This window comes from Pelophylax lessonae, assembly GCF_965119305.1.
Source record: "Pelophylax lessonae genome assembly, chromosome: 10".
Classification (NCBI taxonomy): domain Eukaryota; kingdom Metazoa; phylum Chordata; class Amphibia; order Anura; family Ranidae; genus Pelophylax; species Pelophylax lessonae.
The window spans coordinates 155,842,367-155,868,089 of record NC_138777.1 but is presented as its reverse complement, the minus strand read 5'-3'; the positions used below and the strand labels follow the sequence as shown (position 1 = coordinate 155,868,089).

Genomic DNA, 25,723 nt, shown 5'->3' with positions numbered 1-25,723 from the left:
GGCTGTGAGTACCTGACCGGTGTGATGAGTGCCTTTGTGGGACTTTCTCTCCCTCTTCCTGCTTTTGCATCGGTAGTGTTTGTTGATCTTGTAGTGCCACAGCACGGTGGGGGTGTCCCTTCTGCAGTGTGTTACCCTTTTTTTTTTGTGGGTTTCCCTCTAAATTCCTGTTATTGTTATTCCTAAATAACTATCTGCACTGACGGCGGTCCTTGAGTCCTTGGTGTTCAAAGTAGATTTTGTCCTGGGCAAACGGGCTAGCAAAAAGACCCCCCGCGCCTTCACCTGCTTTTTCTGTCTCCTCAGATCCAGAGTCTGATTCAGCAACCACGGATGCAAGTTATCCTTCGGGTTCTGCGTTTACTCTGGTCCTCTAGCTGCACAATAAAAGGCGCTAGTGGATGCACTGATTTTATCAGTACGGGAAACTTTGCATATGGAAGAGGCGACTAACACTTACGGGTCACTTTTAGCACCCGCAGGTCCTCAAAAGCGGCGAGGGTGTTCCCCTTTCCCGCCTTCTTTGACAATATCATCTCAAAACAGTGGGGGTGCCCAAAACGCTTCTTTGCAATCCGTAAGCATTTTGCAATGTAGTACCCGTATGAGGAGTCCCCCCTTCAAAAATGGATGGTACCTCCTGTAGTGGACTCCCCGATTTCCAGCTTAAATAAAGCCACTGCAATTCTAGTTGAAGAGTCCCTGGTCTTCTCAGATCCGACTAATAGGCTGTCAGAGGAGTTGACCCACCATATTTTCATTGTGGCTGGATCGGCACTTAGGCCAATATTTACTATTGCCCTAGTGTCACAAGCTATAACTGAATGGGCTAAAATTCTACGCCAGGACCTGGAGGAGAAACTGCTCCTCCCTGCATTTGTGGAGCTGGCGAATCAGTTGGTCCAGTGGCTGCAGTTTGTCTGTGATGGCTCTTTAAATGCCGCTCCCCTCCTTTATAGTCTGTTTCCGCATTATCTGGCTAAAATGCTTGTGTGCGGACCAGGTTTTTAAAAAGGTCTTGTCTGATCTTCCATTTGTGAGGACCGCCTGTTGTGAGCTTCCTTGGGAAAGGCCTCACAGGGGGAAAGAGTAATCTTCTTTCTCAGGCTTCCTAGGTTATGGAAGCGGGTTCTACCAGACCTGTGGACAAACATTCCACCGCTTGAAGGGGCGCCCTCACCCGTATCTGGGGTGGGGAAACGTCTTTGCTGTTTTCCAGATCCGTGGACCTCCCAGATCCAGGTCAAGAGGGTCCAAAAAGTTATTTGCTTCGGCTACAAGATCGAGTTTCGATCATATTCCCCGGAAAGGTTCTTCCTTTACAAACTGCGCCTGTCCCCAGATTGCTTAACCACTTGCCGCCCGCCCGCCGTCATATTACGGCGGAGCGGTGCGACCATTGTTCTGGCAGGGCAGGCGCGCGATCATGTGCGCGCCACCCTGCACTGCCGGTGTCGGCGTGTCCCCGGGACACAGCCCGTCACCGGTAGGGGGGAAACAGCCAATGGGCATGGCTGTTTCCCACGTGATCGGCTGGGTTCCAATGACACAGCCGATCACAATAGAGGAGTGCAGGAGAAGACCGCGCAGCTCGGTCATGTCGGTGGCTCTGTGTTCCTTAGGAATACAGCTAGTCACCGGCAGTAGTAAACAGTCACTGACAGTGACTGTTTACTATGTGATCGGCTGTGAATCCATTCGCAGCCGATCACAAAATGTAAACACAGAGCAGTAACTCACTGTTACTAGATCTTCTCCCCTCACACCGTTTCCAGTGTGAGGAGAGCAGAGTCAGAAACAGTGCGTTACTGCTCTGTACACCTGTAAAAGTAAGATCACACAAATAAACTTGTCCCCACACAGTCCTCAGCCCCCCCAATTGCACCTGTCACCCAACAGTCACCTCATCATTGCCCAGAAATTGACAACCATAACATTCACATGTGAGCCTAGCGATCGCTGTCAGAATCACCGCGATTCTGCCTGCGATCTGGAAATCATTGCAAATCGCGGGGCGCCTGTGCGTTGCCCGTGATTTGCAATAGCACCTCAAAAGCTGTGCGATGTTGCCGCCATTTCTGCCTGCCGAATCGCGGCAAACAACGCATGACGCCCAAAAAAGGTACAAGAGCTTCTTTGGGGCATCATGCGTTGTTTGCGCAATTTTTGCTATATACATGCAACCACTTACCGACCGCCTAACGACTATATACGTCGGCCATTTAAAGCTAAATACTGGGGTTATGGCAGCAGATAGCCCCCATGACCCCGGTATTTTTTTAAACGGCGGGCGGTCGGCTTTCAGATAAGGGTGGTCCCCAGTGGCGGATTCGCCGCGGAATTACCCTTACGGTGCAGGGAAGGTTTTTTCTTTTATAGTGTAGTTGTGAGGTGTGAGGTCTTTTTGACCCCAGATCTCACAATAAAGAGGACCTGTCATGCCTATTTCTATTGCAAGGGATGTTTACATTCCTTGTAATAGGAATAAAAATGATCAAAACATTTTTTTTCTAAAAACTGTGTAAAAATAAAAAATTAATAAATAAAATAAATAGGAAAAAAAAAAAATGAAAGCGCCCTGTCCCCGTTAGCTCATGCGCAGAAGCGAACGCATACGCAAGTCCCGCCCACATATGTAAACGGTGTTCAAACCACACATGTGAGGTATCGCCTCTGTAACTCTAAGCTAGTAACCTGTAGAAAATTTTAAGATGTTGCCTAAGCATGACATGTTGGGTATCGAATTACTCGGCGTAACATTATCTTTCACATTATGGAAAAAAATTGGGCTAAATTTACTGTTTTCTTATTTTTAAATTAAAAAAAGTGAATTTTTTTCAGAACAATTGCATTTGGAAGACTGCTGCGCAAATATGGTGTGATAAAAAATATTGCAACGATCTCCATTTTATTCTCTAGGGTCTCTGCTAAAAAAAAAAAATATAATGTTGGGGGGTTCGAAGTAGTTTTCTAGCAAAAAAAATGATTTTAGCTTGTAAACACCAAGTGTCAAAAATAGGCCCAGTCTTAAAGTGGATAAATGGACAACTTTGTGTAAAGTGCTACTTGGATGTTAGGCGTCTGTATGTGGCTAAGCTGTGTCAAAGTGTTACACATGTGGTATCGCCATACTCAGGAGGAATAGCAGAATGTTTTTCGGGGTGCAATTTTTGATATGTACATGCTATGTGTTAGAAATATTGCATAAATGGACTGCTTTGTGTAAAAAAAAAAAAAAATGCGTTTTAGTTTTCTTTCCACATTTTCCAAAAACTTGTGGGAAAAAAAGACATTCAAAAGACTCATTATGCCTCAAAAATTATACGTTGGGCTGTTTGCTTTCTAAAATGGGGTCATTTTATGGGGGTTTCCATTGTCCTGGTGCTCCAGGGCCTTCAAAAGTGCGATAGGTTGTCAGGAAATTATATGTGAGATTTATGCTCCTAGTATGCCGGTGCTACTTGGATATTAGGCCTCTGTATGTGGCCAGGCTGTGAAAAAGTCTCACACTTGTGGTATCGCTATACTCAGGAGGAGTAGTAGAATGTGTTTTGAGGTGTAGTTGCAAGTATATATATGCTGTGTGAGAGAAATAACATGTTAATACGTCAATTTGTAAAAAAAAAAAAAATCTTCATTTTGCAAAGAATTGTGGGAAAAAATTACAACTTCAAAAAACTCACCATGCCCCTTATTAAATACCTTGGACTGTCTACTTTCCAAAAAGGGGTCATTTGGGGGGTATTTGTACTTTCCTGACTTTTTAGTGTCTCAAGAAATGAGATAGGCCTTCAGTACATCAGGTGTGATCAAGTGTGATCAATTTTCAATGATTCGCACCATAACTTGTGGACTCTATAACTTTCACAAAGACCAAATAATATACACTTATTTGGGTTATTTTTACCAAAGATTAGTAGCAATATAAATTTTGGCCAAAATTTGTGAAGAAAAATTATTAATTTGCAAAATTTTATGACAGAAACAAAGAAAAATGTGTTTTTTCACAATATTTTCAGTCTTTTTTTTATTTATAGCAAAAAAAATAAAAAACCCAGTAGTGCTTAAATACCATCAAAAGAAAGCTCTATTTGTGTGAAGAAAAGGACACAAATTTTTTATGGGTACAGTGTTGCATGACTGAGTAATTGTCATTCAAAGTGTGATAGCGCTGAAAGCTGAAAATCGGTCTGGGCAGGAAGGGGGTGAAAGTGCACTGTAGGCAAGTGGTTAAAGGATCTCTATGGTGCCATGCAAGACTTGTTACTTCAAGGGGTGATTGTTCCGGTTCAAAATTTGGAAAGTTTTCAAAGTTTTTACTCAAATCGGTCTACAGTCCCCAGGAAGGTGGGCAAGATGCGTCCAATTCTGGACCTCAAGGTGCTAAACTGCTTTGTGAGGGTACAGAAGTTCCGAATGGAGTCCATTAGCACGATGGTGGGGTCCTTACATCAGAGGGACTTTCTCGCCTCCATCGACATCAGTGATGCCTACCTTCATATTCCAGTATGTGTTGCCCATCAGCGCTTCCTCCACTTTGCCCTGGACGAGGAACATAATCAATTTGTGGCGTTACCCTTTGGTCTCACCTCCACTCCTCGGGTCTTCACAAAAGTGTTGGCCCCGGTTCTAGCATTACTGCATCAGCGGAGGCATCGCGTTACTGGGGTACCTGGACGATCTGCTCTTATGAGTAGTCTTCAACTGCCTTGTTGGACAACTTGAAGATTACTCTGCAAACGCTGAGTGAGTTCAGTTGGATTCTGAATCTTCTGAAGTCTGCTCTGATTCCGTCCACAAGCGAGATTTCTGCAAAAGGAGATTTTGTTAAAATGGAACAAGGATCCTCAGTCTCTGGACAATCTGACCCTGTTGAGCCGGAGTATGAGAGGGTCCCTGGTTTGGTGGCTTCATTCTCCGGCACTTCCTCAGGGAATATCCATTTCTTCCCCCGTACTGGACGGTTGTCACCACGGATGCCAGCCTATCCGGGTGGGGAGGCGTCATGGGCACGGAGTGTGCCCAGGGGATATGGTCTCTGGAAGAGTCCAGGCTACCAATCTATGTACTGGAGCTCTGAGCAATCAGACTTTTGTCTGGATCATTAGATGATCATTAGTCTCCAGGGCTGCCTTGTTCGGATTTATTCGGACAATGGCATGGCTGTGGCCTATGTCAATCATCAAGGGGGCACAAGAAGTGTGCTGGCGGCTTGGGAAATAGCTGACATTTTAAGGTGGGCAGAACGATTGTTCCAGCTCTCTCTGCTGTACACATTCCAGGGGTGGAAAATTGGCAAGCGGATTATCTCAGTCGACAGGGAGTATACCAGGGAGAATGGTTACTTCATCTGGAGGTGTTCCATTAGTTTAGTCTCCAGTCTCGGGATCCTCTAGCTGATGCTACAGACGCGCTAGTGGCTTCTGGAGTCAGTATCGTCTGATTTATGCCTTTCCTTCACTTCAGCTTCTGTCGAGACTCCTACGTAGGTTTGAGGCAGAAGGGATTCTGGTCATCTTAATGGCTCCAGACTGGCCCTGCCAGTCTTGGTACACTAGATCTGGTATGGCTCGTCGCTGAGGCTCCTTGGAGACTTCCTCTCAGGGAAGATCTGCTGTTCCAAGGGCCAATCTTCAATCCTGCTTTACAGTCGCTGGCTTTGGCGGCTTGGCTGTTGAAAGCCAGGTGTTGAAGGTTAGAGGGTTGTCTTTCTCTGTGATTCCTACGCTGTTAATAGCTAGAAAATCTACTTCTGGGAAGAGCTACTATTGTACGTGGAAGATGTACATTGCATGGTTTGAATCCCTCCATCCTCGTTCCTTTTCGGTGACTCTGATTTTGCCTTTCTTCCAGCGAGGGGTTGAGCAGCGCCTGGCCTTGGGTACCATCAAGGGCCGAGTTTTGGCTTTGGTGGTTTTCTTTCAATGTCTGTTAACCACACACTCATTGGTGCGTACCTTTCTACAGGGCGTGAGATGCTTGGTTCCCCCAGTACGGTCTTCATTGCCACCGTGGGACCTCAAATTTGTGTTGTCCGTTCTCCAGAAGCCTACCTTTGAAAATATTAGGGAGATTCCCCTGCTTATGTTGTCTCAGGAAGAGGCTTTTTTGGTGGCTATTACTTCTGCGCACAGAGTGTCTGTCTGAACTGGCGTCTTGTTGTTCACTTTTCCTGGTGGTTCACAGGGATAAGGTGGTTCTTCGTCCATGTCCGTCTTTCCTTCCAAATGTTGTCTCTGATTTTCATCTGAATGAAGACATTGTGTTTCCCTCCCTGTGTCCCAAATCTAATGGGCCATACACACTATACAATTGTCTTTAATTTTTTTCCTTTAGATTTACCAAAACCATATAATATGAGGTCAGATCTAAACACTTTCAATTTGTATGCAATAAGGCAGGCCCATGCACTACATAGTTGAAGGTAAATCTAAAGGAAATCGAAAAACAAAAGTTGTATAGTTTGTATCCAGCCTATGCATCCTAAGGATGTTGCTTTGCACTCCTTGGATGTGGTTTGGGCAATAAGGGTGTATCTGGCAGCTACAGAGTCTTTTCGGAAGTCAAACTCACTATTTGTCCTCATGGATGGACCTTGCAAAGGGCTTGCTGTCTCTGCTGTGACCGTTTCCAGATGGACCAGACAGAATGTGGTTCAGGCTTATTCTGTTAAGGGTAAGGTTCCTCCTTTCCCTGTCAGGGCGCACTCAAGTCAGGCGCTTAGTGCCTCCTGGGCTTTCCGACACCAGGTGTCAGTGATGCTGGTTTGCAAGGTGACCACTTGATCGTTTGTGTACCCACATTCACAAAGTTTTATAAAGTGGATGTGTTGGCTTCTGGGGATGCTTGCTTTTGCCGCAAAGTTTTGCAGGCTGCTGTTTAGAGGACTTGTCCTCTTTGAGGGTGTTTTTTTCAGGTGAGCTCCAGTTGTTGACATTTGAGCTCTAAGTTACCTGGTTGGCTAGGTTTAGCCTTGTGGAAATTTTGTTCTACTGTTCCCACCTCTCATGTATGGCACTGCTTTGGGACGTCCCTACGGTCAAGAAGATAAAGTACTGTGTCCTTCAGTGAACGAAAGGGAAAATAGGATTTTTGACTTACAGTAAAATCCATTTCTCTGATGATCATTGACGGACACAGTACCTGCCCCTCTATGGAGTTGGGTTTGTTTCTTCTGACACTGCTTGTTACAAAACTGAAGACCTATAGCAGGAAGTGGGAGTATACTCCCAGGAACTGCCCCATAGGCGTGCTAAAGTTTTTTTGTTTTTGTTTTTTTTTTTCCTGCCTAGTGTCCTACTCCTGTAGGGAGCAGTATAACCCTGTGGTCAAGAAGATGAAGTGCTGTGTCCGTCAATGAACATCAGAGAAATGGATTTTCCAAAATCCTATTTTTAATAAAGTATAAGAAAAAACTAGCAAATATGTCTGTTTATGATCTGGTACATTTAGGCTTAATATTGTTTGGCTTGCAAACAATTCATTATTCACTGGTATTTGTTATTGGCCTGTCAGACAGTACTTTAGGCAGAGCATGTATTTAAAGTGGTTGTAAACCCTTACATATACCCATTATTGTGACTGGCCTCAGTGGATACAGAGAATAAACAAATCCTTCTACACAAATTTTACCTGTTTATCTGCAGTCTTCTCCTCTTTACATCTATTCAAAGTCCAGAATTGATCAAGCTTGTCTGAGAATTCATAAAAAAGGAGGACCGAGTTGAATTCACACTATGTATATCTATGTATATCTCAGTGAGCTCTGAATGCTGATTGGAGGGGAGGGACACCCCCCCCCCCCTTTTACACAGGAACAGTGCTGAAGCTGTCATTCACAGGTTGTGTGCTGGCGCTTCCTTCCTTGTCACAATTTTTCAGTTTGTGTCTGGAAAACTTGACAAAAGTGACTTATGCAGATAGTAGAGAAACAAAGCAGCAGACAGAAATGACCCTTAGTGCTCTGAATTGAGTCAAGTATACACTATAGAGGGATATGGTTTGTTTATATTTCATGTCCGAGGTTTACAACCACTTTAAAGCATCCAGAGCACTGGAATTGGACCTTGGAGGATACAAGAAATTAATGGGAGGGTAGACAATGCAAAGCAAGATATGATCATGGACCACAGGGACATGTGACTCTTTCCCTTTCCTTGCGCAATGGAGCGCAGAATTGTTGAAGCATTTCGTTACGAGGCCCTTTTACGCTAAAGTGGTGCTGTGTATAGTTGTTTGCGGTGTTAAGGCTCCAGGCAACTTGGAACATATACAGACCTGCATGTTTCATCTCTTAGGTGAACGGAGTAGTAGAAGTGTGAAAAGAAGGGAATTACAAACAACTGGAGGTGTAGAAGTGTCTTCTTTAAAAAAAAAAAAAAAGAAAAAAAAAGTATGACCAAAGCTTTTTTGGCAATGCTTCTCTTCTGGGTTGCAAGAGTGCACCTACTTTTGTGTTCCTGTGACCCAGAGTCAGCATATGTCACAAAGCCGCTCCAGGCTCTGGAAGGATCCCAACCATATTGGTGGAATCCACCCAGCTACCTGATTGACAGCTGGCTCTGGTTCTCAGCACATGGCTGTGAACCAAAGTAAGCTGTGCTCACATCCTTGCAACCCAGCTTTTCACTGAGGGATCAAGGGGCAGAGCGTCGAGCATAGACTGACAGTCAAGGGCTCTCTGCTCACTGAAGGCTGAGAATTTAGCAATCAGCTGTCTTTATTTACTCAGTTTGCAATGTAGAAGGGAAAGGGAACAGGTGCAGAATCTGATGCTGCATCCCCCTAGGTGAGTATAAGGGTTCTTTCACACATGGAGTCCGCCAGCCGGACTCAGTTTTTCTCAGCGGGGGATCGATCCGCCGATTCCCCCACTGAGCAGGCGGATGACAGCTGTCAGGTCCCCATTCATCTCTATGGGGGAATCGGATGGGAACAGACCATCTGTCCGTTCTCATGCGATCCGCCAGATGGATGGAAAATAGGGTTTCCATCCGTCCGGTTTTGACGGATTAGATGTCAGTGGACATGTCTCCACTGACATCCAAAGTCCCATATGGATGCAAAAAAACTGACAGGCGGATCTGAACGGACTCCGTGTGTGAAAGGGGTCTAAATGTTTTTTTCATATCTTCATTCCGAGCAAGCCAAGAACGGAGTGATCAGCAGTCATGTGATCACTCGGCTTTAATTCTTATGGCGGCTATAGAATCATCAAAATCCGGCCATTTAATCAATCAACCAGCCTGTGGTTTTTTTTGTTTTTTTTCTTCGTATGATCGCTGCCGCTGGCTATAGTTGGAAGCAGATTTTGACATTGGAGAAACCTCCTGCTGTCAGAATAAAAATGCACGGGCAAGAGGATTTCCTCCTACTGCACTGACTGTGTTGATGGGGGAATCAAGCTCTTTTGTTTTGTGGAAAGACAGAAAATGTTCGTCAATCCTAAGAGCTGACGTAGGACAGCTGCAGCATCACATTGATGCTGCAGCATGGTGGTGAGTATGTATGGTTGTTTTTTTCTTTTTAATTGCCAGTTGTAGTTATTCTTTTCATTGCATGGGGTAATACTTCGCAGAGTGCTGACATGCCCCTCTATATGACAGTATACTTATTTAATGATAGGTTCTCTTTATTGTCTAATTGACCCTATTGTCTATTCTGCGATTACCAGAAAAAGATCTGCAGCTAAGCTGGCTCAGAGCACTGGCAGACCTAAACTCTAAATCTGGAAATGTTCCAGGCTGTGCACTTTTTTTATTTTTTATTCTCTGCACTAAAAAACTTTTTAAACAATACTTTTCTTTAATGCCTGTTAAGGAATGGATGTTTTTCTCTTTTTTTTTTGCTTTCCTTAGATTGTAAATGAACAAACTTAAGTCTCTGATACCTTTTACTTAATATGTCAGTGTCACTATATACTTGTACTATTTTTATATATTAAAAATATACAGGTGCATCTCAAAAAAATGAGAATATCAAAAAGTTAATTTATTTCAGTAATTCAATTCAAAAATGTAAACTAATCTATATTATATAGATTCATTACACACAGAGTGATATAGTTCAAACATTTTTCTTTTAATTTTGATGATTGTCTTACAGCAAGTGAAAACCCAAGATTCAGCATGTCTGAAAATTAGAATATTTCATAAGACCAATTATTTTTTAATACAGAAATATTGGCTTACTGAAAGTATGTCCATGGACAGTTTAGTATGCACTCAATACTTGGGGCTCCTTTTGCATGAATTATTACATTAGTGCGGCGTGGCATTTAGACGATAAACCTGTGGCACTGTTGAATTCTTATGGAAACCCAGGTTGCTTTGATAGCGGCCTTCAGCTCGTCTGCGTTGTTGGGTTTTGCATCTCATCTTCTTGACAATACCCCACAGATTATCTATGGGGTTTAGGTGATTTTGCTGTCCAATCAAGAACATTGATACCATGATCATTAAACCAGGTATTGGTAGCTTTGGCAAGGTGGGGAGGTGCCAAGTCCTGCTGGAAAATGAAATCCGTATCTCCATAAAGCTGGTCAGCAGAGGAAGCATGAAGTGCTCTAGAATTTCCTGGTAGAGGGCTGCGCTGACTTTGGACTTGATAAAACACAGTGGACCAACACCAGCAGATGATGTGTCTCCCCAAATCATCACTGACTGTGGACACTTCACACTGGACCCCATGCAACCTGGATTATGTGCCTCTCCTCTCTTTCCCCAAACTCTGAGACCTTGATTTCCAAATTAAATGCAAAATTGAATTTCATCCGAAAAGAGGACTTTGGACCACTGAGCAACAGTCCAATCCTTTTTCTACTTAACCCAGGTAAGACGCTTCTGACGTCTCTGGTTCAGGAGTGGCTTGACGCAAGAAATGCAACACTTGTAACCCATGTCCTGGATACGTCTGTGTGTGGTGGCTCTGGAAGCACTGACACCAGCTGTAGTACACTCCTTGTGAATCTCCCCCAAATTCTTGAATGACCTTTGCTTTACAATCCTCTCACCCGCTCGTTCACGAACATCCCCACCCGAGTGACCGGCGATTCCAATGTCTGACGGTCACTCGCGATCTCCCACTGGAGAGGGAGAAAGGCAGGCGACTGATGTAAACAAAGCCGCCTGTCATTCTCCCTGTTGTAACTGCAGAGATCATACGATCATGCTGTGTAGGATCGTACGTCTCTGTGGTTACATCACAAGCCACGCCCCCCCACAGTTAGAATCACACCCCTAGGGATACATTTAACCCACTGATCACCAATAAAGTTAACCCCTTCCCTGCCAGTGTCATTTTTACACTAACAGTGCATATTTATACCACTGATTATTGTAGGAATGTCACTGGTACCCCCAAAGTGTCAAAAATGTCAGTCAAGGGTCCGATCTGTCCGCCGCAAAGTCGCAGCCCCGCAAAAAATATCGCAGATCGCCGCCATTACTAGTGAAAAAAATAAATAAAAATGACATAAATCTTTCCCGTAGTTAGTAGATGCAATAACTTTTGTGCAAACCAATCAAAATACGCCTATTGAGATTTTTTTTTTTTTTTTTACCAAACATATGTAGCATAAAACAAATTGGCCTAAAATGTTAAAAAATGTAGATTTTTACATTTTTTGGGGGGGGGGGGGATTTCATATAAAAAAATTTGAAAAATATTGTTAGTTTTTCAAAATTGTCGCGCTTTTTTGTTTATAGCGCAAAAAGTAAAAATCGCACAGGTGATCAAATACCACCAAAAGAAAGCTCTGTGGGAAAAAAAGGGCGTCAATTTAATTTGGGTACAGCGCCGCAAGACCACGTAATTGCCTGTTAAAATCACGCAGTGCCGAATCGCAAAATAGGCCCTGGTCTTTGAGCAGCCAAATCCTCCGGGTCTTAAGTGGTTAAGAATTACCTTTGCTTTTCAATCTGCAGCTGCTGTAATTTTCTGAAAATGCAATGCAATATGGCTACCTGGAGTTGTTCTGTACACAGAATGTGTGCTGACCAACCCCAGAAACATAATTTCTTGCTTGTGTGATTGGCTCACTGATTTTCCCAGAAGTCTGCTTTAATATACAAGTCAGGTTTCTGGCATCCCCTGCAACAAAAATTTCATTTTTGGTGAGATACTCCCAATAGGAACACGTCTAAAGGGATGCAGGACCAACAGCTTTCCTCATTAGTGTCCTGCAGCTGCCACAGCTGACAGATAATTATGAAACCACTCCCATTTGACCCACTCAGCACAGAGGAACAAACAATGATTTCTTCAGAATAACAAAAAGTAGGGATGTCCAACAACGTTTGTTAAAATCCTTGCAATATACATACATCACCCATAGGGTAATGTTTTTTTTTTTCTCAACTAAAGTGGAGTTATGCTTTAAAGGTGTTTTGTGTTAATTATCTGATTGGAATGTGACACCATGAGTCTACAATACTGAACCTTTTTACAATAATCTATTTTTCTGAGATACTGAATTTTGGGTTTTCACTAGCTGTAAGCATTAATCATAGAAATTAAATGAAAGGAATGCTTGTAATGTATCACTCTGTAATGAATCTATATAATATATGAGTTTCACTTTATGAATTAAATTGCTGAAATCAATTTACTTTTTGATATTCTATTTTTTTTAAATGCATCTGTATAAGCCTGTGATTTTTCCATGCAAGGCAAAGCAACATGTTCAAATGAATGCCCCTCCACAGTAACACTTGCTTTACTGATGCTCCAGTGCTGCTGCCAGGAAAAGAGAGCAGGAAGCCCTGTAAAACTTTGAGTTGCTATAGTTAGGATTTAGGCTCGGTTCACACTATTGCGATGCGGGAAGGCTGCGAATTCGCAGCCTGTTCCCGCATCGCACACGCACCCCCGGCAGTTCACACTGCCATATGCGATCCGCTGGGGGTGTCAATGTAATCTTAACGACACCCCCAGTTTGATCGCATATCGCAGTGCGATCGTGCAGTTTGCACAGGATCGGATCGCACAAGTGTGAACCGCTGTGCGATCCGATCCTGATGCGGCAGCAAAAATGCCTCCTGTGCGTCTTTGCTGCGGGTGCGGTGCGAATTTAGCCATACAAACTATATGGCTAAACTCGCACCGCACAGCTGATCGCATGTCATGTCGGAGCAGTGCGCTCCGACATGACATGCGAACCCGGCACATGCAGAAGTGTGAACCGGCTCTTAATTTGACTGAGGACTGGCTTCCTGTCTTCATGTGACAGCACTAGGTAATTATCAAGCACCAGCATTGTCACATGATCTAAAGCTCTGGGTGTATTTATTGCCAGCAGCTAAACAGCATGGGGTGGAAACTGAGTAAAAGAAAGGTGAGTGTGCTGCTGAGGAGAAGGGAATTAAAGTGTGTATGTTTCTTTTCTTGGTATGCACAAAGCACAAGTTTGCTTTAAATAGTAATCTCCTGGGTCTCATGTTTTTCTTTTCATTGCAGGCTTCCTGATGAAATTACACAAAGTCCAAAACTACAGATTGACAGTAGCATCACATTAAGTAGCTCTTTGCATAGTGGAAGTTTTCCAGCTTCTCCGAGAACCTCAGCTGTTCTTATTCCAGGCCTTTCTGAGAAAGTAATTCACAAGCCAATAGTACAGGTAAAACAGCCTATTTCACATAAATAATGTGGTCTGCTGCTAAATAAAAAAAAAAATATATATATATATGTTTATCTACACACACACACACACACACACACACACACACACACACACACACACACACACACACACACACACACAGTGGGGATCGAAAGTTTGGGCACCCCAGGTAAAAATTTGTATTAGTGTGCATAAAGAAGACAAGGAAAGGTGGAAAAATCTCCAAAAAGCATCAAATTACAGATTAGACATTCTTATAATATGTCAACAAAAGTTAGATTTTATTTCCATCATTGACACTTTCAAAATTACAGAAAACAAAAAAATGGCATCTGCAAAAGTTTGGGCACCCTGCAGAATTTATAGCATGCACTGCCCCTTTGCAAGGCTGAGACCTGCCAGTGTCATGGATTGTTCTCAATCATCGTCTGGGAAGACCAGGTGATGTCAATCTCAAAGGTTTTAAATGACCAGACTCATCTGACCTTGCCCCAACCATCAGCACCATGGGATCTTCTAAGCAGTTGTCTAGAAAACTGAAACTGAAAATAGTTGACGCTCACAAAGCTGGAGAAGGCTATAAGAAGATAGCAAAGCGTTTTCAGATGTCAATATCCTCTGTTTGGAATGTAATTAAGAAATGGCAGTCATCAGGAACAGTGGAAGTTAAAGCAAGATCTGGAAGACCAAGAAAAATATCAGACAGAACAGCTCGCAGGATTGTGATAAAAACAATTCAAAACCCACGTTTGACTGCACGATCCCTCCAGAAAGATCTGGCAGACACTGGAGTTGTGGTACACTATTCCACTATAAAGAGATACTTCTACAAATATGGTCTTCATGGAGGAGTCATCAGAAGAAAACCTCTTCTACGTCCTCACCACAAAAATCAGCGTTTGAACTTTGCAAATGAACATATAGACAAGCCTGATGCATTTTGTAAACAAGTTCTGTGGACTGATGAGGTTAAAATTTAACTTTTTGGCCGGAATGAGCAAAGGTACGTTTGGAGAAGAAAGGGCACAGAATTTAATGAAAAGAACCTCTGTCCAACTGTTAAGCATGGGGGTCGATCAATCATGCTTTGGGGTTTTATTGCAGCCAGTGGCACAGGGAACATCTCACGAGTAGAAGGAAAAATGGATTCAATAAAATTTCAGCAAATTTTGGATGATAACTTGATGCCATCTGTGAAAAAGCTGAAGTTAAAGAGAGGATGGCTTCTACAAATTGATAACGATCCTAAACACACCTCGAAATCCACGGGGGATTACATCAAGAGGCGTAAACTGAAGGTTTTGCCATGGCCTTCACAATCTCCTGACCTCAACATAATTGAAAATCCATGGATAGACCTTAAAAGAGCAGTGCGTGACAGACAGCCCAGAAATCTCAAAGAACTGGAAGACTTTTGTAAGGAAGAATGGACAAAGATACCTCAAACAAGAATTGAAAGACTCTTGGCTGGCTGCAAAAAGCGTTTACAAGCTGTGATACTTGCCAAAGGGGGCAGTACAAGATATTAACTCTGCAGGGTGCCCAAACTTTTGCAGATGCCATTTTTTTGTTTTCTGTTATTTTGATAGTGTAAATGATGGAAATAAAATCTAACTTTTGTTGACATATTATAAGAATGTCTAATATGTAATTTGATGCCTTTTGGAGTTTTCTATCTTTCCTTGGCGTCTTTATGCACATTAATACAAATTTTTTCCTGGGGTGCCCAAACTTTCAATCCCCACTGTGTGTGTGTGTGTGTGTATGTATATATATATATATATATATATATATATATATATATATATATATATAAAATCGACCGATATAGTTTTTTTAATGCCGATAAAGATTTTTTGGTCATCAGATATCGGTATCAGCTGATATTTTCGGACATGTAAAACACAGGTGTATCTCCTTAATCACAATTTCTAATCAAATCCACTTTAACCCATTATTTTCCAACAACCTCAAAACATTCAACAAATTTCCACACCTCCACATAATACCCCCCATAGTTACCTGCAGTAATTTATTACTAATCTTCTATATCAAACCACATCATTTTTTCGTATTATTTTCATTAGACGTGTAGATTGGGCACCACAAAACGAAGAGTACCCAGCCCACACGTAAATGTTGGTAAGAGCAGACTCAGCACAAAATTCCCAACTGTTTACCCAATCTATTCAGGATCTCTCCTTGAATTCGTCATATACCAATGGAAAATATGTACATGCTACCAAGCAATATTCAGAAATCATAATTCACATCATCCTATTCACAAGAATAAATAGCTATCATAATCTCTATTTAACCCTTTAGGTTATAAAGAATTTAGCTGTTTAATCCACCAAACTTCTCTCTGTCCCAGCCTTAAAATTCAACTCCTCCCCTCCTGTCTTTTTTATTTCTTCAAAAATCATGAATTGTATTTCCGTGTTCTTATGATTATGCTGCACACAATGTTTGGGTACCGGTAACTCCGGCTGTTTACTCCTAATGAAGATCGGTGTTGTGACATACGATCTTTCATTTTTTGTGTGCTTTCACCAACATATATCAGCCCACACGGGCAAAATAATGCATAAACCACATATGATGTTTGACGTGTAAAATCCTCGAATTATGTAATTTTTCCATTACTAGGATGTATGAAGACGTCATCTTTCCTCATTTGTCCACATTGTATACAGCTAAGACAAGGATATGATCCATTTCTCTTACCTCCCAAAAATGTCCTTTTTCCATAGGTTTTCTTATATTTTTTTTATGATCTGAATGTACGAATATATCTTTTATGGTCCTGTTCCTTCTATACGCCAGTGTTTTATTGATTTGAAATATTCTCTCACTATAACTATTGTACTGCAGGGAAAAGAAGACGTTTTGATCTAGATTTTTTAACTATTTCTGATGGAACCCTTTTCTTTATATCCTAATCTCTCCAATTCCTGCTGCACCAAGTTATTTGGGTATCCATGATTCAAAATTTTTTTTACAAATTTTGTATATTCTTTTTTTTTTTTAATTCTTTTTATTTCAATATGTGCATAAAAACGAACATTCCAAACGTCCTTTCAACAAAATGACAAAACAATATTAAATAATAAAACATTATACAATATCCAAATAATTATCTGTTTACTTAGTGTTCATAATCTCTTTATGCCGATATATATCCATTTAGCTTAATTGCTCGCCGTTGTCCTGGTGTGCCCACCACCCCTTGCTCCATTGCAATCATAGATTTATTACCTCATCATACTATGTGCATCCCTCTATATCCTCTTGGTTATCTCCTTATATTCAACCATTGGTTAATGTTGATTGACACCAATTATCCCAAATTTTATTGAGCGTCCTCTATGCATATACAATACTTTTTTAAATGGTAAAATCTGATTTACCGCTCTTATCCAGTTCTTAACAGCAGGGGGCTTCACTTGAATGCACTTTATGGCGCTTTTCCACTGCATAGAACCGTACCGGCTCGGCACGCTTTTGTGCTTTTCCACTGCGGTACCGCATGGTATAGGGTCGGAACGGTACGGTACGGTATAGGTTTGCTTTTCCACTGCATGGAACCGAACGGTACGGTACGGTACGGCTCTGAAAAAACAGTACCTACTCGATTGTGGTTCCAACAGGTACCAAACTGGTACCATATCCCACAATCCTTTGCATGCAGTCACTACTAGCCACTGATTGGTCAGAGAATCACACCCACCCCGTTGTTATCCCACCCACTTAACTTTAGTACTACTTTAGTGGAAAAGCAAACCTATACCGAACCGTTCCGATACTATACCATGCGGTACCGCAGTGGAAAAGCAAACCGGGCCAAGCAGGGCCGAGTAGAGCCGAGCCGGTACTAGCCGGTACTTGCAGTGGAAAAGTGCCATAACTGTGATTGTTTTCCTTGCCATAAACAGCGTTTCTCTAAGTATTATCTTGTGATAGCTAGACCATGTTGTTTCATCTAATATACCCAGCAAACAGGTTTCTGGGGTCAAAGGTACAGGCATATTCAGGACAGAGGATAATATTTGAATTATTTCCTGCCAGAATCTTGATATTACTGGACAGAACCACATAATATGTATAAAGTCTGCCTGCTTAGCACGGCATCGCAAGCATTTAGGAGATGCAATGCTGTGCATTGCATAAATTCTACTTGGAGAGAGATATGATTGATGTAGCATATATAATTGTGTTAACCTATTGTTTGCTGCTGGCGATACATATAAATGGGAATTATTTCCTGACATGTTGTTCTTATTGCCATGGGATTCATTCCTGAATTAACCCTGGTTAAATGTGCATATATTTTAGAGATTAATCCTTTAGGGCCCTGGGACCTAAGGATACCAATCATTGGATATCTAGAGATCCCAGGTCCTAAAACTCCATATTGCGCTTCTAACGCATGTCGCAACTGTAAGTATCTATATAATGAGGTATGTGGTATATCATATTTCATTTGTATATCTGAAAAAGAGTACATATGTGTTATGTCATATACGTCTGCAAGGACTGATATCCCTTTTTGTTCCCAGATCTGATACTCTACCAATTGTTTCAGTTGATTAAACATTGGGTTTCGCCATAGTGGGAGATCCATGTTTATTTGTGTGTTTCCCTCTCTACGTTTTGTCTCTCTCCATATGGTACGAACTAATGTTAACATTGGTATTTGCTTATATTTTAATTTATTCAAAGGTGCTTCTAGGGCTATAAGTAAATTATCAATTTGTAAAACACGAGCCAGGTGTGATTCTACCATCTGTGGTGTTACTGGTACTATCTATCCTGTAAGATGTTTAAGTTGTCCAGCGAGATAGTATCTGTATATATTAGGAAGTGCCATATCTGCTTCTTTTTTACCTCTCTGAAGTATGGTTAACTTTATTCTATTTCTACTCTTTCCCCAAATAAATGTGGTAAATAGGGCATCTATTTTTTTTAAAATAGTTTTAGGGACTATAACCGACATATGTGAAAAAATGTATAAACATTTTGGTAATAGGACCATCTTGATTAAATGTATTCTCCCTGCAACTGAAAGTGGTAATTTAGCCCAAGTAGCTAATTTAGTTTTAATTGTTGTCATGAGTGGATTAAGGTTAGCCTGTAAAGCTGCTTGTGGTAATCTTGTAATATTTATTCCCAGGTATTTGAAAGAGGACACTACCTTTAATAAACTTGAATCCTTGCTTAGTGTTAGTAGTTGTGGTTGCAATGGCATAAGGGAGGATTTTTGCCAATCCATTTCAAGGCCTGAATAAGAACCAAATAGTTCTATTATATGCATAGCTGCTTCCAATGATCCATGTGCATCATTTTAAATATAAACAAGATCATCAGCATACAGTCCCACTATATCTATCCTTTCTGCCAATGTAATATCCTGTACAGAAGGGGTTTGCCAAAGTCGAAGTGCCAAAGATTCAATGGCTACTGAAAATAAGGGTGGTGATAGAGGGCATCCCTGCCGGGTGCCTCTATATAATTGTATGGCCTTGGTTAACAAGCCATTTGCCAACAGCTGAGAAGTTGGATTTAGATACATTATTTCCACCCAAGTACAGAATTTCTCCCCAAATCCAAATGCCCTAAGCACTGCCTGCAAAAAGGGCCATTCAATAGAATCAAAAGCCTTTGCTGTATCAAGAGAAGCCAAGACACTTGAGTCTGATAGTTGATCTCTAAGCTGAGCTATAAGTTGTGTTGGTAGAAGATTTATAGATGTGGATTTTCCTGGCATAAATCCAGTTTGATCTGGATGTATAAAATTAGTATTACATTGTTTAATTTATGGGCCAAAATTTTTGCAAGAATTTTGTAGTCTGTATTTAATAATGATATGGGTCAGTATAAAGCACAATCTGTTAGGGTTTTTTTTTTTTTTTTCCAAATATAAATTTTATTCAGGAATTCAAAATGTATACATTAACATTTTAATCTGTAATACATCACCCTTTTAACATTTATTATGACCACTCTTTAACACTTTGCTTTAACTTGATTTCCTTCATTTTTTCCTTTTTTTTTTAATACCCCACCCCCCCTTTTTAAACCCCACCCCCCCCCCCAAAAAAAAAAATATGTTCTATTCAAAATTTTCCCTGCAACCAGCGATGTAGGAAGTCAACTACCTCCCATATCTAATTTTCTTCAGCTTGCCCTGTTATAAATTGTTTCCCTTCCACAGAGACGATGAAAAAGTTCCATGGGTCCCATATTTTTTTATATTTCCCCTGTCTATTTTGTGATGAAGCAATTCATTCTTCCATTCTCCTAATATCTTCGACCCTTTGTGTCCATTCCATTATCGAGGGGGGTTGTGTTTTTTTCCATTTACCTGGAATGCATGCTTTTGCCGCATTTACCAAGTAAGGGATAATGGACCTTTTGTATCTCCCCGCTGGTATATCCGACACATGTAACAGAAAGAAGATCGGATTTTCTTCTATTTTGTATTCCGTAAATCTTTGCATTATAGTCTTCACTCCTGCCTAGAATGGTCTTATGTTAGAACAGGTCCAGAGGATATAAAACAATGTGCCTTCTTCTCTTCCGCATCTCCAACAGAGATGGGATTCCCTCGGATACCAACTATGCATTTTCTTGGGTGTAATATACCACCTTGTTATGAGTTTATAGTTCAGTTCTTGAATTTTAGTACATCTGTTAGGTTTTTATCTGGTTTTGAAATTAGTACTACTGTAGCTAAATACATGGATTCAGGAAGCCTTTTTACCCTGAAAGCTGCATCAAATACTTGAACTAGCACTGGGGCAAGAATATCCACGTATTTACTATATACTTCTAACGGAAGTCTGTCTGGTCCTGAAGCCTTTCCTATTGCTAGACTTGTCATTGCTCTTCTTACTACTTCCTCGCTTGGATTTTCCTCTAATGGTTTAACCTGCTGGGTCGTTAAGGTTGGAAAGTGTATTTCACTCAGATAAGTTGAAATTTCATCTGCATTATACGTAAGAGAGGTGGCATACATATCAGTATAAAATGTGTGAAAGCATGACATAATACCAGCCACATCCCTTACGCATTCCCCGTCAGGGCGCTGTATATTAGTTATAACTAAACTTGTACTTTGTTGCTTAGCCATATGTGTTAAAAGACGACTTGAAGTATTCCCTTGTTCAAAATACTTCTGTTGATATTCAGATTGTTTGTATTTAGCTATTGCTGCTATATGTGTAGTATATTTTCTTACTGTAATTTCCCATTTTTCCCTATTTATTTCAGTTGGTGTTTTCAAAAACGCAGCTTCTGTATCTCTACATTGCTCTTCTAGATCTTCCGTTTCCTGCCTGGTGGCTCTTTTATTATATGATATTGTTGATCTAAGTGCCCCCCGTAGATATGCTTTCAAGGTATCCCAAAAGATCAAATCTCTTTGGGATCCATGTGTTTCTAAAAATATCTGCAATTGTATACGATCGTGCTTTCCAACCTGTGATAACCAATATGGCTGAAATTTCCAGTTTTGCTTCATTCCCTCAATTCCTATTGCTATATTTACCAGGATTGGTGAGTGATCAGACACTCCTCTAATCAAATATTCAACAGAGACATCCCTAGAAATAATTATATTATTTCCCAGCGCCAGATCTATTCTTGACAGACATCCCCTTCCTGGGATGGCCCAGGAATAAGCCCTGGTCCGGGGATTAAGCATTCACCACAATTCTCTCCATCCAAATTCTTCCCCCAACTCACAAAACAGAAGTGGTTTTCGAGTTCTTTTTAGGGGGGGTCCATGCCTGTCCACCAGCGGGTCCCACAGAAGATTAAGTCTCCCAGGCATAGCACTAATGCCTCTGGGTATAAACTTGCAAATAGCATAGCTTCTTTAATTACACTTAATGTAGCAGGTGGTGGATTATATATACCTAAAATAACAAATGGTATATCATACACTTGAGCTCGTACAAATACATATTGCCCTTCAGGGTCTACCTTTTTTTGAAAGCACTTCCATGGTACCGACCTATGGACAAGCAGTGAAACCCCCCTTGCATATGTTGAATAGCTCGAGTGTATTGACCATTGGATCCAGGGTTTACACAATTGGTTTGTTGTATCTGGGATCATATGTGTCTCTCGCAGGCATATAATTTGTGCTTTAGTTTGTAATATATTTGTAATTACCTGGGATCTCTTCTGGGGGGGTCCCTAGACCCCTAACATTCCATGATAGGAACCTACATTGTGTAGTCATCTTAGAGGTTTTTTTCTATATATAGCTGTAGGTTCACTTCCCAAAAGGGATCCCACATATCTAACCGTCTATCTATGACATTTATCATGATAATACCCCATAGCAATGTACACCTTATATTTTATACCAATATAATTATTGAGGTCAGTTGGGCACACCAGGACACAGCGATCTTGAAAAGTAACAAGTAAAAATATGAAAAAGAAAAAAGAGAATAAAAAAAAAACACAAACAAAATTACAAAAAAAAAAAAAAAAAAAATTTTAAAAAGAAAAATCATCATGCACATATAGCAAAATTTTGACCAATAGGTCTTACTAAAAAAAAACAAAAAACAATGGAACATTGCCTGATCATACAATCATTTGCATGCAAGGACAATATGGCTACGGCCTCCACTCAAGCTCCCACCTTACTCTCAGAAAAATGTCATGTTTTCTTCTAAGGAATTAAAAAAGGAATTTTGCTAAGCCATAAAAAAAAAAAAAATGGCTCAAAAAATTACCAGTGGTGGGAGGGAGGGGGAGAGGAACCCCGAAAAAAAAAATGCACAATAGGAAAACGCACACAAAAAAAATAAAGATAGAAACAACCATAGTTCCTTGACTCTCAGTCCCTTCACTCCCCCCACCTCTTCATTCCATCATCCACATGCTGCTTTTTTTCTTTTTTCTTGTATCCTTCACCAGGAAAAAAAATGTTTCCATTACAAGGAAAAAGGAAAATGGCAAGATTCTTCTTTCCTTTCTCTTTATAGTTCCTTTCGAGCAAAGCCATTCTTGTACACTCCGGAGTATTGAAGAAATATATTTTCCCATCTTCCTCCACCCTCATCCTCGCAGGGTATGCCATGGAGTAGATAATGCGTCGTTCTCTTAATTTTTTTTTTACTTCAAAAAAGGTAGGGGTGTGGCTTGGATGTAGAGCGGAGTGGACGTCTGTCTCGAGAGCTCCTGCCATCCTGAGTTAATCTAACCCATCCTGAAGGCAATATTGCTCTGAACTGCCTGATTTTTATCCCAGCTGAGGTGGCACGGATCCCTGCCGATATATGCTGTCCAAGGGAAGGAAGTCTGCAGCCCCACGTGCGCCTGTTAAGCGAAAAGAACTGCCCGCCACCTGTCCGGACGCCATCTTGACTGAGCGGATTCAGGCCTTGCTGAGGGATATGGAGGAGGCGCGGGTCTCTGGTCCCCCTTCGGTGGCCCAGGACAAGGAGATCGGAACGGATACTGCAGTGATTCTGCAGGCAATTCAACACAGCAAAACGTCTCTTCTAGTCCGCATTGACCACCTTGCGGAGGAATGCAACCTTATTCGGAATGACATGGACAAAATCCGTGGTCGCCTTACAGAGGTGGAGGATAGAGTCTCTATCACCGAAGACTCCACTGCCCGTCATTCCAGTCTGCTGGACGCCCTCCAACATAAAGTGGACTTCCTCATGGCGAAGGCCGACGATGCAGAGAACCGAATGCGGCGGAACAACGTTCGGGTGCTCGGCCTGCCGGAGGGTTCCGAGGGTGAGTCCCCTGCTGAACTCGCCGAAGGTTTCTTCAAGCAACTATTGGATCTCGGAGACTTATCGCCCACTTATGTAGTGGAACGGGCCCATCGGGTGCCTGCTGGTAAGAAGATACCGGGCGCCCCCCCAAGGCCCTTCCTGGTCAGCTTCCTAAATTACAGGGATCGCGACCGCATACTGGGTGAGGCCCGCAGGCACCCGGAGTTGCGGTACGAGAACACCTCGGTCCAGCGTTATGCGGATTTCTCAGCGAAACTCCAGAAGAAGAGGAAATCCTTCACGGACATCCGCCGACGGCTCCGGGAGAAAGGGGTGCAATATGGTATGCTGTACCCCAGTCTCCTTTCGGATTACCCACGGTGGCACGGTGCGATTTTTTTCCAACACGCCGGATGAGGCTGACGCCTGGCTGCTGACCATCCGTTGAACTGTGTGAGTACCGGTCCTGTGGATGCCTGCTTGTGTGGAGGTTCTTGCACCATTTTGTCCGGCTCCTGGCTGCTGATCCCCTTGGCCTCCCTCCCTTCCCTGGGCACTTTTTGCACTTTTTGAGTTTTGCCCCTCATGTTTTCGTCCTTCGCTGCTTTTTCAATGGACAAGTTTGTTCTTCCTTCACAAATGGCTTAACCCTCATGCTGATTTCCTGACTGCCTTTACCTACGGGAGCTCTCTGGGCTCTCCTGCACTGACACTGTTTCTTGATTTTTTTTCTTCTCTACTGCTCCTTGTGGAACTGTTTGGCCTTTTCCCTTCCATTCCGGCCATTGACTGTGTGGTGGGGCTCCCCCCTCCCCCCTGTTTTTCGGGTGGAGTGCCCCCCGCGCCCCATGTTCACGGACTAAGGTGACTGTTCCCCCTTGTCTTCAGTGAACGCTGTTATCTTGGTTAGGGGATGAAGCTGCACCAGGGCCTTGTTGTTTCCCTGGTCAGCGGGGGTTCTGTAATTTTTTTGGGAATGATGTTTTTTTTTCTTTTTGTTGCTTTTCCTTTTTTTATTTTTTTTGCTTGGCTGCTAGCACACCTTACCATTTTTTTGTGTTCAGTTATATTACTGTATGCTCTGTCTATGTACCGATTAATCCAGTGTGGTCTTTGTGGGTGGTGGGGGGTGTGTGGAGGGGCTTACGCCCCGAGCTGCTGCGAGGCCTCGAGCCTCTTCTCCTGTGTTTGACTCACGCCCGATATTATGGTGGGTCGTATTAAGCTGCTCTCGTGGAACGTGCGGGGCCTCAACAATAAATATAAACGTGCATTGCTATTTAAATATCTTCAGACGCATAAACCACATATTTTATTCCTACAGGAGACGCACTTGATAGGCAGCTCTGTCCTAGCGCTGGGTGGGGCACTCCTTCCATGCCACATACTCCTCCTACGCTAGAGGGGGTCTCTATCCTAGTCAACAAATCCTTCCCGTGTCATATTGAAAGGGTTATCACAGATCCGAAGGGACAGTATGTTATCCTGACATTACACTTTGAATCTAAATTGTATGTTTTTGTTAATGTGTATGTACCTCCTCCTTTTTCTAGCTCTATATTGTACCAAATTTATGACCGCCTGGCTGAATTCTCGGCTCCGGGGATTTTCCTTGCTGGTGATTTCAATGGCATCCTAGATGGGGCGCTAGACACATCTAATCCGAACAGGCAAGTCTGCCTAGATTTAGTCAACTGGGGATCTGTTCTGCAGCTTACTGAAGTGTGGCGGTGGAAGAATCCTCAGTCGCCATTTCTCTCATGTGTCTGTGCCTCATCACTCTGGATCGCGTATTGATCTGGCGTTCTGCCCTCCCTTGGCCCTCCCATTTGTGGTGTCTGCTGTGTACCTGCCCTCTGGCCTCTCGGACCACTCCCCACTGGAGATGGAGTTGGAGCTGGGGAGCCGGAGGGGGGGTGAGTGTTGGCGGTTGGGCACACGATGGCTGAGGGACCCTGGTGTGGAGGAGGCGGTGCAGGGCAAGATCTCTAGCTATTGGGACCTCAATGCGGATACAGCTGCCCCCTTGATATGTTGGGATGCTTTTAAGGCCACTATTCGTGGCGACTACATTAGCGCTATCAAATTGGCCAGGGTGGAGGGCGCTGCCGAAATGCTGGCGTTGGAGGAGGGAGTGTCGCTAGCCGAGTCGGAGTTTGCCTTGAACCCATCTCCTGGGGCGCACTCCTCCCTGCCCCAAGCCCAGAGGGCTCTGCACTTGCACGTGTCTTCTGCCGCTTTAGCTGATGTGGGCACGCTCAAAGCCAAGATCTTTGAGAGTGGGGACAAGAACGGGAGACTCCTGGCTAACCTGGTGGCGGACTCTAGAATGCAGACTGTTGTCCCTCTTATT

The 25,723-nt window shown here is 42.5% G+C and overlaps 1 protein-coding gene across 2 annotated transcripts in view; it reads left to right on the top strand.

The window, feature by feature from the left end:
• EDC4 (enhancer of mRNA decapping 4) overlaps positions 1 to 25,723 on the top strand; it is a 629,569-nt gene that overhangs the window by 300,314 nt on the left and 303,532 nt on the right. For both annotated transcript variants that reach the window (XM_082271180.1, XM_082271179.1), the window contains exon 17: positions 13,456 to 13,615. In XM_082271180.1, coding sequence (XP_082127306.1) covers positions 13,456 to 13,615 — 160 coding nt within the window. The remainder of the gene's footprint in view (positions 1 to 13,455; positions 13,616 to 25,723) is intronic.